This window comes from Otolemur garnettii, unplaced genomic scaffold (genome assembly GCF_000181295.1).
Source record: "Otolemur garnettii isolate 467f Iridium unplaced genomic scaffold, OtoGar3 scaffold00036, whole genome shotgun sequence".
Taxonomy (NCBI): domain Eukaryota; kingdom Metazoa; phylum Chordata; class Mammalia; order Primates; family Galagidae; genus Otolemur; species Otolemur garnettii.
This window is the reverse complement of record NW_003852431.1, coordinates 8,947,706-8,961,355: the sequence shown is the minus strand read 5'-3', so window position 1 is coordinate 8,961,355 and position 13,650 is coordinate 8,947,706. Positions and strand designations below refer to the sequence as shown.

General features: G+C 35.6%; 1 protein-coding gene across 10 annotated transcripts in view; it reads right to left on the bottom strand.

The window, feature by feature from the left end:
• MYCBP2 (MYC binding protein 2, E3 ubiquitin protein ligase) overlaps window positions 1–13,650 on the bottom strand; it is a 273,377-nt gene that overhangs the window by 233,928 nt on the left and 25,799 nt on the right. For 9 of the 10 annotated variants that reach the window (XM_023513166.1, XM_023513164.1, XM_023513168.1 and 6 more), the window contains exons 1-2: window positions 8,087–8,137; window positions 2,288–2,503 (exon numbers count right to left, since the gene is read on the bottom strand). Coding sequence is in view for 1 of the 10 variants with exons in the window: in XM_023513171.1 (XP_023368939.1) it covers window positions 2,288–2,503; window positions 8,087–8,162 (292 nt within the window). In the remaining 9 variants the exon portion in view is untranslated. Of the gene's footprint in view, window positions 1–2,287; window positions 2,504–8,086; window positions 8,163–13,650 lie in introns of those variants that run through there. The other variant, XM_023513171.1, reaches the window with a different exon arrangement.

The following is a 13,650-nucleotide window of genomic DNA, read 5'->3' as shown; positions in this document are numbered from 1 at the left end:
CCACAACGCCTGGCTATTTTTTGGTTGCAGCTGTCATTGTTGTTTGGCAGGTCCGGGCTGGGGATTCGAACCCGCCACCTTAGATGTACGTGGCTGGCGCCTTAGCCGGTTGAGCTATAGGCACCAAGCCAGTACTTCTTAATAAATTGAAAAGTTCCATGAGAAGTCAAATTCACACATTCACAAGCACCTACACATTTGCTTGTTTGCACTAAACTGACACTTATAGCTATCACTTATTAAGCACGTCTTTGTACCATTAATTCATTTAAACTGTCACAATATCCCTATGAGGTAGATATCACCCACAATTTAAAAATGATAAAACAGAGGCACAGATATGCCAAACACTTTTTTGGATCATAGAGCTAGCAATTTTAATGATGAGGGTTTGAATCTAAGCAGTTTGGCTCCATACATAACCCATGTTCTTAATCCCTATACCCTGCTTCCAGACAGGACAGTACTTGGTAAAAACTCAGTATTAATCTCTTGGGCTAAATGATCTTTTAAAAATTTTCTTTAAAAATTTTCCTTTTGATTCTTAATTATGCTAAAAAATGTTATATAATTATAATGAAAAATTTCATCTTAACAATGCCTGGTATTTTCTTTAATACTCACTTATCCTACTGTTTTAAAACAGTCCAAGAATCTGTTGGTCTTGATTATGCAATATGTTTTGATTTGAACTATGGTTTACTGTTAAAAATCTGCATACCTTTGTAGAAGATTTCTCTGGGCTTTTGTTTCCCTTCCCAATATGGAATCTAAGCAGCATGATTACTACAGTACTGTGTGACTCACCCATACGAAGAATGGTGTTCTAACTAAAAGTAAATCACGTAAGTCCTACAGCCTTGTATCCTAACTTAACTGTGTTTTTCCCCTTCAATCTCTCCTAATTAAGCATAAGAAATTATAATCAGAGGTCGCACAGTTCTACCTGTGGGGCCTTCCCTGGAAAAGAAAAGCATGTTTGTATTAGGTTAAAGAAAGAAGCTAACAGAGTAGATACAGTTTAGACACTGGAGACAGAGGGAACAAGGGTCCTGCTCGTTTTCATTTGAAGATGGGTGATTAACAAGCTGAGGAAGTTCACAAAACCTTTAATATCCTACCTAGGAAGCATGAGGCAAGTCATATGCCGAGAAGAAGTTGACAGCATGATTAAGGCCGGCGGTGCACTTAGGAAGAGTTAGCCATCACAAGAGGTGCAAGAGAAATCAGACCAAGGCCAATAGGTTCCATCTATGCTGCTATTTCCAAGTAGTAAAATATATTTACATCATCTTTTATGCATATATATAAGTTTTCAAGGCATAGTTTTAAGATGTGAGTTTTGGGGTTAAATCTACTAAGTATAGAATATAAATGTCTTAACACAATAACTAAGAAAATGCAGTGAAGGCTATGTTAACCAGTTTGATGGAAGTATTGCAAATCATATATAAAACCAGCACATCGTACCCCATAATTACATTAATGTACACAGCTATGATTTAATAAAAAAAAAAAGATATTGGTTTAGGGAAAAGGTAATATACAGGAATCATCTATAATAAAGAAATCCTTTTAAAATATGTCTATATTTACAAAAAAGCAACATGCAAGAATCATATAAAGGTATAGCTTTAAAAATGTGACTAGATTTTTACCTATTCTTTCATTAGACGTCACATGTGGTTTTTTTCCTAAACAAGGGAAGCCAGAATATCAAGAGTACAATTGTAAGCTCAGGCAGAAAAGGAAAAGGGTCTCAGCTCTGCTGCTGCACAGCCAGGAGCCTTTCTAGTTCTATTTCAAGAAAAATAACCACGCATACCTGCACCCAAGGCTTCCTCCCTCCCCAGTGGGGAGCAGCCTCAGCTTTCCAGGGCTCTTGGCTTGTGGCAGTTTTGTACTCTCTCTTGTGCTCACTTTACTGTCAGCCTAGTGGCTCAAAGCTCCTCTGCCATCTGCCAGGGCTCAATGACTCTATGCTAGCATTTCCATTCTACTACTTTTGTACATTTTTAACATCCCCTGTAAAAGACTCCAGTCCAGTGATCTCCCTGCTGGGGCTTTCCAAGTACTCCCCACTGAGTTACCAATTATTGACTTTATTAGATCTCTAGTTTTAAAGTGCATAGAGTTTTCCTGGTCTGCTCCAAATCCATTTTTATCCATAAGTCATGTTATTTCTACTGCAAATTTTACAAAAAATAAGGCATTTTAGCAATGAATATATCACACTATAGCTAGAACACTAGTAGTTCATGCATCTAAATAGAAGTCACTGGCTTACCTTCGGAAGCTTGATAGGGGGCTCTTTGGATTCCTCCTCTTCATCACTGTCTGATTCTCCACTCTGTACAGAGTTCTTAGATGCAGCCGCCAATGATGTTTCCTTTTTCTGCCACTCCAGGACGCAGTGACGAACATTGCAGTAAATATTGAAAGCAGAAGGATTGCTATGTAGTTTGATATCTGGTATGATGACTGTATTCTCCAAGTTTTCAGACTGAAATGTAAGACAGAAAATTTCAATTTTACATTCTTTGCCATCATCATCAATTCCCACTTTAAATAAAAAAGTAAAGATCAAACTAAAATAACGTGCTTGGTAATGTTAAAACTAAACAATTTCTCTTTTGTACCCAGTATTTTATTCATCAGACTGCAACCACACTTTCAAGATCAACATTTACATCGTAAAGAACTGCTTTAAGATATTTTGCAAATGCAAGTTGCAACAATTAAAAGTATGGTGAGGAAGTATCTCCAAAAAACAAAATTACACCTCAAGTACCAAAAATACTTGATCCTAAAATTCCACCCTTCTTCCATAAAAACTGAGAAAAAAAGAAATATTCATATTTAACAAAAACTTCATTAAAGTTAAATTCTCATATAACTTGTGAGTATGTCCTCTAGAGATATTAAAAGCAAGCAAACATTAGCAACCCAAATCCAACAATATATAAAAAGTAATACATTAGGACCAACTGGGGTTTAACCCAGAAACAATCTTCCTGTAACAACGGAAAAGCAATCTCTTTAATTCCCCATGCAAATAAAAAGAGCAGAGAAAAAACAGAAAACATTGCAAATAAACACAGAAAAGGCATTTGGCAAAAATTCAATACCAATTCATGATTAAAACAAGAAGGGAATTTTCTCAACTTGATCAAGGGTATCTAGGAAATACCCACAGCTAACATGGTAATAGACTGAATGCCTTCCTTCTAAGATTATGAAGAAGGCAAACATTTCTACTCTGAGCAACTCAATTAAACATAGTACTAAATACCCTATCTCCTATCTCATGCAATAGGCCAAGAAAAAGAGAAAAAAGGCATAGCTAGAAAAGAAAAAGTATCTGTCAGAAATATCTTTATTTATAGAAGACATGTAGAGAATCTTAAAGAGTCTGCAAAAAAGCTACCAGAAATAATACATGGATATAGCAAAGTCAAAGTATACACGATTATTATATAATAATGAATAGCATATTCATTGACTAGAAATGAACAATTTAAAAATGTAATTATTTTTTTTTAATTTTGAGACAGTCTCACTATGTTGCCCTTGGTAGAGTGCCGTGGCATCACAACTAACAGCAACCTCAAACTCTTGGGCTTAAGAGATTTTCTTGCCTTAGCCTCCCAAGTTACTGAGACTACAGGTGCCCACCACAACATCCTGCTATTTTTTTGTTGCAGTTGTCATTGTTGTTTAGCAGGCCCAGGCGGGTTCAAACCCACCAGCCCTTGTATATGTGGCCAGGACTCTAACCACTCAACTACAGGCGCCGTGCCTAAAAATGTGATTTTTTAAATAATAGCACATCAATGTCACAGACTGGGAGAAAATATTTGCAAACCACATATCCAAAAGAAGACCAATATTCAGAATATATAAAGAATTCTCAAAACTCAACAGTAAAACAAATAAATAAGGAGGAACCCAATTAGCAAATGGGCAAAAAAGAGACACTGGAAAAGTAACAGGAAGACAAATAACACATGAAAAGAAGTTCAATATCATTAGCTAATGGGAAAATGCAAATTAAAATGCAATACGGTACACACCTATTAGAATAGCTAAGATAGCGACACCATCAGATGTTGATGATGATAAGGAAAAACTGGATCATTTACACATTGCTGATGATCATGTAAAATAGTATAGCCACTCTGGAAAAAAAGTATGGTAATTTCTTATAAAACTAAACATGTGCTTACAATATAATCCAGCAACTGCACTCTTGGACATTTATCCTCAAGAAATAAAAACTAATGTTCACGCAAAAACCAATACATTAATGCTCAGAGCAGTTTTATTTTAAAACAGCCAAAACCCAGAAGCAGCCCATATTTTTGTTGTGTTTGTTTTTAAGAGACCGGTTCTCACTTTGTTGCCAAGGCTGAAGTGCAGTGGCATGCTCATAGATCAGTGTAACCCCAATTTCCTGGGCTCAAGCAATCCTCCTACCTCAGCCTCCAAGCAGCTGGGACTACAAGTGTGTACTGCCAGGCCCAGCTACATGTTTTATTCTGTTCTGTTTTGTTGAGATAGGTCTCAGTACATTGCCTAGGCTGGTCTTAAACTCCTGTTCCCATGTAATCATTGCACCTTGGCCTCCCAAAGTTCTGGGATTATGTATGTGAGCCAGCTATAAGTTAACTAGTAAATGGCTAAACAAACTGTGGTATAGTTGCACCATAAAATGCTTACTCAGCAATATAAAGGAACTAACTATTGATACATTCAACAGCTAGGCTAAATCTCAGAGAATTATGCCAATTGAAAAAAAAAGGCAATACCATATGTCATATACTGTATAACCCCATTCAGAGAACATTCTTGAAATGGCAAAATTAATAGATAAAAAGCAGATTAGTGTTTGCTAGAGGATAAGGAGAAGGTGAGGAAGAGAGATGACTGTGGTAAGGAGGGTAGCATAAAGGATCCTTGTGATGGAATTGTTATATATAATGATAGTGGTAATGGTCACAGGGACCTACACATGTGACAAAATTCCACAGAACTAGGAGTGCACACGCACACACAAATGAGTACAAATCTGAATAAGACCGACAGGCTGTATCAATATTAATTCCTAGTTGTGCTACTGTACTACAGGTATGTAAGATATTATCATCGGGAGAAAATGGGTGAAGGATATATAAGATGTCTCTAATTACTTTTTTCTAACTGCACACTGAAATCATCTAGAAACAAATTTTTTTTTACAACAACTGCATTTATTATAGCATCAAAAACATAAAATAATTGTAAGTATAATTAATAACTTATATGTAAGCCTATCATGAAAACTAAAAAATGTGCTGAGTGAAATTAAATGGAGAGATGTACCACGTTTATGCATTGGAAAATTTGGTATCATTAAAATGGCACTCTTCCCGGAAATCAAGCCACAGGAGAAATTCTTTAAAATGCAGATAGCTGACAAAGGACTTGTATCTAGAATATATAAAGAAATCTGTCAATTCAATAATGAGAAGACAGACAATTATAAAAATAAGGAAGCAAGACCTGAACAGACATTTCATAATAAAAAGATATGAATGCCCAAAGGGACATGAAAAGATGTTTACATCAATAGTCATGAGAGAAAAGAAAGCTAAAACCACAGTAGGAAACCCCTACGTATTTTGTAGAATGACTAAAATAAAAAAATAAAAGGTTAATTCCATGTGATGGCAAAGACATATAACAGCCAGATTTGACATATAATACTGATGGAACTATAAAAGGGGACAATCAATTTGGAAAAAAGTTTTTCAGTTTTGTTTTTTTTTTAAGGCAGAGTCTCACTTTGCCTCCCATGGTACAGTACTGGGATATCATAGCTCACAGCAATCTCTAACTCTTGGACTCACGCAATTCTCTTGCCTCAGCCTCCCAAATAGCTGGGACTACAGGCATCTGCCAAAATGCCTTGCTTTTTTTTTTTTAGAGGCAGGGTCTCGAACCTTTGAGCTCAGGCAATCCACTGACCCTCAGCCTCCCAGAGTGCTAGGATTATAGACATGAGCCACCACACCCAGCCCAATTTTTCAATTAATGTCTGAGGAATAAGTGAATACATTTATATCTCTTATCACAAGCTATTCCTAAGAAGAAGATATACTGAGGGTAAAAAAGATAAGTTGAATTATTAAGGATACAAAGCTCATCAGAGATAGAATTGAAGGGAATGAAAGACACTGACTTTCTACCTCTTCTTGGAGGGGCCATCACTTTAGGAAACTCAACAAATAAACCTTAAAAGGACTTCACATTTCCCATACTATGACTTTGCATGTAGCATCAAAAAGCTGGACATGTCAATGACTGTATTTGTTGGAGGTTTGTTGTAAATTAAGAATATTCCCCACTTCCCTATTCTGGCTCCAAAGCAGAAGTAATGAGAAGCGATACAGTACCTCCACAGCAACATTTTCCTTAGGGTAATTGCCCCCTGTGTGCTCTGCTCATCAGACTGCTCACCCACCACTCATGATAGGGTTAAAAATACAACTCAATCTAATCCATCAAAGTATCCCATCTCCTTGGAAATAAACCTGGAAACAACACTAATGTGAATGAGGCAGATATATCAAAAACTTTACCAAAGACTGTCTTCTAGAACTTGCAAAAGGAGAGTACCTCTTTGCTCAAAGAAAATGCAGTTGGAGCTGCCAACAATCTTAGCCCTTAACCACAGGACAACAAGCTCACACACAGAAGAAAGCAGAAATGAGAAGACATAGATTTGATGATATTTAATTCCTGATCCAACTGTGTCTCAAGATAGGAGTCATCAAATTCCATCCCTCTACCCTTTTATATTAGGTTTAGTACTTTTTAAGTAGATTTCTCTCAGTTACAACAGCAAGGACACTAATTTAAAAGGGCAGGGAACAATGACCTCTGTAGTTGATATACAGGCCCAGCTAATCTCCAATGGGAGCTATTCAGAAATCATAGTTAGGACTGTTCTCTCCCTTTATCTTTAGTTTCTTAGTACTGCTATTAAATTGAAAAAGAAACTCTGTTACATAAAACAGGCTCTGGTCAATGAAAATGTTTAAAAAAAAACAGATGGATTTATAGAGATTTCTGCATTAAAAAAGAGGTCGCTAAGATCCACCTAATTTAAATATTTCATATTGCCTTTTCTTTTGCCCAGCTACCAAAGTCAAAAGAAGCTCAGAACAATATAAGCATACCAAGAGTCTCCCTAATTCATTTCAAGAAAGGCATATGATGAACCTAAATCCAAGCCCCAACTTACAAGCCAATTTTATTCACTTTCTAATACCCGTGGTCAGAGTGAAAAAAGAAAAGAAAATGGATATGTTTCCCCAAAGGACTCATCAAAGATAACGAGAATAAATAATTCTTTTTTTTTCTTTTTTGAGACAGAGTGTCACTTCATTGCCCTCAGTAGAGTGCCTTAGCATCGTAGCTCACAGCAACCTCAAATTCTTGAGCTCAAACAATCCTCTTGCCTCAGCCTCCCAAGTAGCTGGGCCTACAGGTGCTTGCCATAATTCCGGGATATATTTTTAGAGGAAGGGTCTCACTGTTACTCAGGCTGGTCTCAGGTAATCCACCCACCTAAGCCTCCCAAAGTGCTAGGATTACAGGCATCAGCCACCATAATTTTTTAACACCCAAATAGGTATTAACTTCAAGCAAAGGTGAGGAACTTTATGGCCTTCATGGTCCTTAAGTATGACTTTCTGACTGAATCAAATTTTACATGACAAAATCTTTTATTAAAAGGGGTGCAAGAGAGAAAGATGAAGCTTTTCTTGCTTCCTTTGGTGCTTAAAAAAGAATTATCTTAAAATCGGAAGGCCACATGTTCCCCACCTATGCATAGCAGGATAGGCTATTGGTCAAGAAACAACCAAAAATAAAGATAAAACTAACAGTAGGATCAAATAATAAGGGGCTTTTACAAAAATTACTACAGCTCACAGAAGTGAAATGGTTTGGTAATTATACTCACATCTTTTTAATCTTGCTATTTTTATTCAAATCACTGTATGAAAAGTCCTTATTCTCTATAAGTTACCAACAACTTTACCTTGCTTCTTGTCTTCACTTTTGATTTGCTCTTCTGTTTTCTTTTCAATTTCTTCTTATTTAAAATTTTCTTATTCCTAAAAATGTTTAGAAAATGAAAAAAAATTATAAACATTCATATTAGTACATAAAGAACTGCTAAAAATAGGTATTTTCAAAATAGATGGTTGGGTTATTTTTCCTACAAACTCTCTTTCTATGAAATGATATATACTCTGCATAAACATATAAGATATTAACATATAAGGTAGCTACTGAGAAAATCACACAATGAGATATAACACAGTTGAGATATATTAAATGACAAATAATAAAAAATATAAATTCTTCAAAAACTTTTATAAGATTAAAATATTTAAAAAAGTCAAAGTCTTTTAAGTTTTATTCAGCAGAGGGGATTAATTAATAAATATCAGCTCTGTCCCCTTTCCAGAAAAAAAGCTGCCCTTTGTAGTAATGAGGGCTACAGCATAAAAGGGTTTAAGTCACCTTTTACTAACTTACTATAGGAAAGTCTCCATCTCAGATACTTTATGCATTCAGCAGCCAGTATTTCATTACCTCACAGCCCTGTGATCAAATTATTCTTTAAGAAAAATAAAAGTCCCTGAATGACTTTGAAAAAGAGAAAAGACATGGCAAAGAATAAGAATTATAGTGGAAGAAACAATAGACAAGGAAAACATTTTATTTTCATTTCATTGCATACCTTTTATGCTCACCATGCTGAGGTGCACATTGCTGTGTAGTAAAGATACACAATGAAAAAAGCAGCCCTTACCCTCAAAGAGCTCAGAGACTTGAATAGAACTCACAGTTTAATGAACTAACAAGAGGACGCTACTAATAAAGACAAAAGGGGAAGGAGGAGGTGGAGGAGGTTGGCCTCTATGCTGCAAAAGTCAAGTCCTTAAAACTTGGTGACTGAAAGCAGTGACAAAAGGAAAAAGTTTTAAGTCTAGGTCACTTGGAGGCAGAGATGTCACTAATAAAAAGAAGGAAGTTAGGAAGAAGAGTTACTTTGCTAGTAGGAAAAAAATGGGTTTGATTTTGAAGATGTTCATGTTCAAAATACCAAAATGTCAACAAATACGACAGGAACAACATGCATATGAAAATTTTACCACTGACATTTCCTCAGCCTCACTCTTTAAATCAAAATAATAAAAAAAATCTTCTCAATTGTATCTCATAAATAGTTCTTGGATCTATCCACATTATCTTTACTGCTGTCATGCTAATAATCTCTTACTACTTTTACCTGAACGAGTGCAAAAGCTTCTTAACTCATTTCTGCAAATCCATATTTACCCCACTTCAATTCATTTTTTACCATAGAAACCCAAGTCAGCTTTTAAAAAACACAAACCTGAGTAGGTAAGTCCCCTATTTAAAACTCAGTATCTTCTCAATTCTCTGAAGATAAAGTCCACTGACACAACCTAAAAGATTCTCTAATAACCTCTGCCAACCACTCTTGCCTCATTTTGCATTTCTCTCCACCCAGTTCATCACACTCCAGCCACCAAGATATCTTTACAGTTGTCTGTAAGGGCAAAGGTTTCCCTCTCCCACATCTCCTGCTAACCATTACCATCTTCAAGGTCCCAGTGTAATTGTCATCTTCTCAGCAAAGTTTTTCAAACTCCCTAGGTTGGGAGTTTCCCTGATACATACTCTCAGTTCATCTTATACTTTTGTTTCAGTGCATAGACTATAATGCCATTAGGTATGACATTCTTGTTTATTTTATCACTCTTCACCAAGCTATAAGCTCCAACAGTGCAGAGGACATACCTTGCTTGGTCACTGCTCTAGCTTGTTTTTCCAGAAAAGTGCCTGGGACATAGCACTCAATAGTATTTTGAAAGAAAGAGAAAATAAGGGGAAGAAGAGAGGAAGGGTAGAAAACAATGAAGTTCAGAGATAAAGCCACATGCCTTGTTCAAACAGAAAAGCAAACAGAGACTCAAAGTTGTATCCATAGATACACAAAAGCATTTAAAGGGTATCTGGCCACTGAAGGAGTCATCCATGGGTCTGTTGTACACAGATTTGGGTACAAAGGAGGTAATAGTAACCATATAAAAGGATGAAATTTCCCCAAGATAATATGCTACATAAGTAAAAAGAACAGTGTCAAATGCCAAACAGGGACAGATACCTACTCACACAACTCTTCAACTACAAGCACTATGAAACTATGAAGAACGTCCGCTTCAGCAGTGCACTTACAGCACCAGCATCAGTGTCCAACACATCACAGATCTTCAAGAAATATCAGATGAGTAAGCACTGAGCATTTTTCATGGGTGGTTAATGAAACCAACATTTACATTAAAGATTAACTGAATAAAATCAGTTATTTGAGGTAAAGGAATATGTAACCACTAAAAGGTTAGCCCTAGCCCTTCACACAAGATAGAAAAACATCTAGGTCTATTCAAAATCAACTTTCAGAGAAGCAGAATATATAAATCTCAATTCAGACAGATTTCCTAAAGACTGCGTTACTGCTGACTTAAATTTTCCCAATTACAGACTAATGTTTTTGTTTTATTTAATGACCTTCTTTAAATTTCAAATGGCTTTACACACATTCTTAAAATACTTCTAAGCATGGTGGCTCTGAATCGGTTATAACAATTATAATTAATCTAAACCCACCAATTCGTGAAGAACCATCCAAGAACAAGCTTTCTCCAAATTAATTTTACTGTATTTTTTGTTGCTTTGTCTTGTTTTGGAGGTAGAGTTATCAAAAAGAGCCAGTAATATCACATAAGTTGAAAATTTTTTAACAAAAATCTGTATTCAATATCGGAAAATAAAAATGCTATTTACTAATAATGTAACATCCTATTATATGAGAACTAAGCTCAAACTTTTCATGATATCTGATAGACAAATAAAATAAAACAGAAACTCTAGAAAACAGTGATACACATTAAATATTCACCTTGACTTCATTAAGAACTCTCTGTAATAGGAACTGGTTCAATACTAAAACCAAGTATAGCAATACAGTATATTTCTTGGTAAAATATCTTTGATGAGGTGAGCTGTTCTCACACCATTCTGTACATTAAAGCTGATACCACCTTTTAAAAAAAAATTCACCTTGAAATTTCTGATGATTTAGGGTTTTAATTAATAAAAGCTGAATGAAAAACATCCAGAATTAGTCCAATAAGACTTTTAGTCTTCTCACAAAACGAACTTCATTCCCATGCCATTTGAAAGAATTATGGTTGATAAAGAAAGGTAAAATGCTGCCTTAAGTATTTATTTTAAAATATTTACTTTAAAAATTCCAAAGAAGACATTTTCTTAATAGATACACTGCTTAAGGAAAACCAAACAGTTCTGCAATATAAGAACAAATGAAATTTGTAAGTTATTCAGTGACATAAATCGTAGTTTGTCTATTAATCTGTTTTCCTACAAAACAAAAATTAGTCAATTTAATTTAAAAATCTCACTCTCAAATCTGCTTCCTCATTTGCAAAATAAAAGGATGAAGGAGGCTATCTCTGAGATTCTTTCTAACTCTGAAATGCTAGCATTTTAATAATTCCAAATTTATAAAACTTCTGGAATAAAAGAATTTCAATCTTTTGTGTAATTTCACTTAATAAGAAATAAAAAATGCTAGGGCTATAGTCTAAAGCAGAAATAGGCAAAGTTTCTCTATGGAATAAAATACTTTACAGTTTATGACACACAGAAGGATCTCTGCTGCACCGACCCCAGTTACAGCATGGGAGCAGAGCAGCTAGACATAGCACATAAACACACGTGCATAGCTGTATTCAAACTTTAGCTTCGGACACAGAAATGTGACTTTCACATAATTTTCATTGATCACAAAGCCTTGTCAATTTCTTTTCAACCCTTTAAAAATGTAAAAATCATGCTTATCTCATAGGTCATATGAAAATAAGAATTGGGTCAGATTTCGTTTGTGGTACAATTCTCACCACTCACGAGGGTATTCTTTCGTAAACAGGCTCAGATCAGAAAGGAAAAATATACTTCATAGCTATTAGTGTGCAACACAGATAAAACTACTCAAAATATCACTATGCTTATACAATAAATCAGCATTCTCAAAATTATCTGTCTTTCCTTTCGATAAAGTTCTGACTACTACTTCCCTAAAGTAAGACATTAGGCTCACGCCAATCCTCTTCCTTCAAAGACTACACTAACATAAGCAAGCTATGGAGGAAAGAGGGCTAGGTTAGATCACTAACAAACTGACAGAAGGACCCTTCCAAGGTGAAATGAGACTACTGGCATGCCTTTCATGGGGGTGTTCACAGAGTTTGGGCATAAGTAAGGAGGACTAAGCTAGATTTCAGAATTTCAGTAGAAATTCTACTAAAGTAAACAAGAAACTAGTGCTTTACACATCTGTGTGGGCTGGACTAACAGACTAGAATCTAGAAGAGCTCCAGATACACAGCCAGTTTTCCCAATGTTATGTCTCCTCAGAAAAGGAGTCCTAAAGAGTGATAGGGGACTTAGGCCAAATGGTAAAAGAAAATTCCCACAGTCTCTCAGTGTTCAGAGGACAGAATCCTAGCAGAAGGAGGGATCTACTTAATCCCTGATTGAAATGCAATAATCAACATCTCATCCTATTTGTCTAACACAACAAAGATCAGACCATTCTGGAAGAAAGTAACTTCATAGAAAGAAAATAACTGTTCTTTCACACACAGTGTTAGTCTAGTTTTGAGGCATAAAATAAACAATTTTTTTCCTCTTACTATATCGAAAGAGGCAAAATAATGTGGCAGACATATAATCAAAAGAAAACCAGAAAATCAGGCAGATTCACAAATAATCCAGATATTAAAATTAGGCAGCAAGTACCTGAAATCATGTAGAGATTCATCAAATATATGAAATGATATAATTTTCAATATCATCTACAAAAAAGGAAATAAGTAGACATTCTGGAACTAAAAAATAAATATCTGAAATTAAAAACTTCTCATATGGTTTTAAAAGTAGAATAAGACACAGGTTTCATAAACTTGTAGACAGGCCAAGAAAAAACTATTCAAATTCAATCACAGAGAAATAAGAATAAGTTAACAAATCAGAGAATTTTAGATATATGGAACATAGCCACAAGGTCTCATATTCATATAACTAGAACCCCAGAGAGAGAAAAAAAAAGGACTAGAGCAAAAGCCATTTGTGACAAGATAATTACTGATAATTTTCCAAAAGTCAAGAAAGAAATCAGTTTAAGAGATTCAAGAAACTCAGGAGCCGGGCACCATAGCTCAGGCCTGTAATCCTAGCACTCTGGGAGGCCGAGGGTCGGGGTGGGGATAAGGTTAGGGGGTGGATTGCTTGAGCTTAGGATTTTAAGACCATCCATAGCAAGAGCAACCCCATCTCTAAAAATAGCTCGGCATTGTAGCGGGCACCTGCAGTCCCAGCTATTTGAGAGGCTAAAGCAAGAGAATCACTAGAGCCCAAGAGTTTGAGGTTGCTGTGAGCTGATACCACAGCACTCTACTGAGGATGACAAAGCAAGACTTTGTC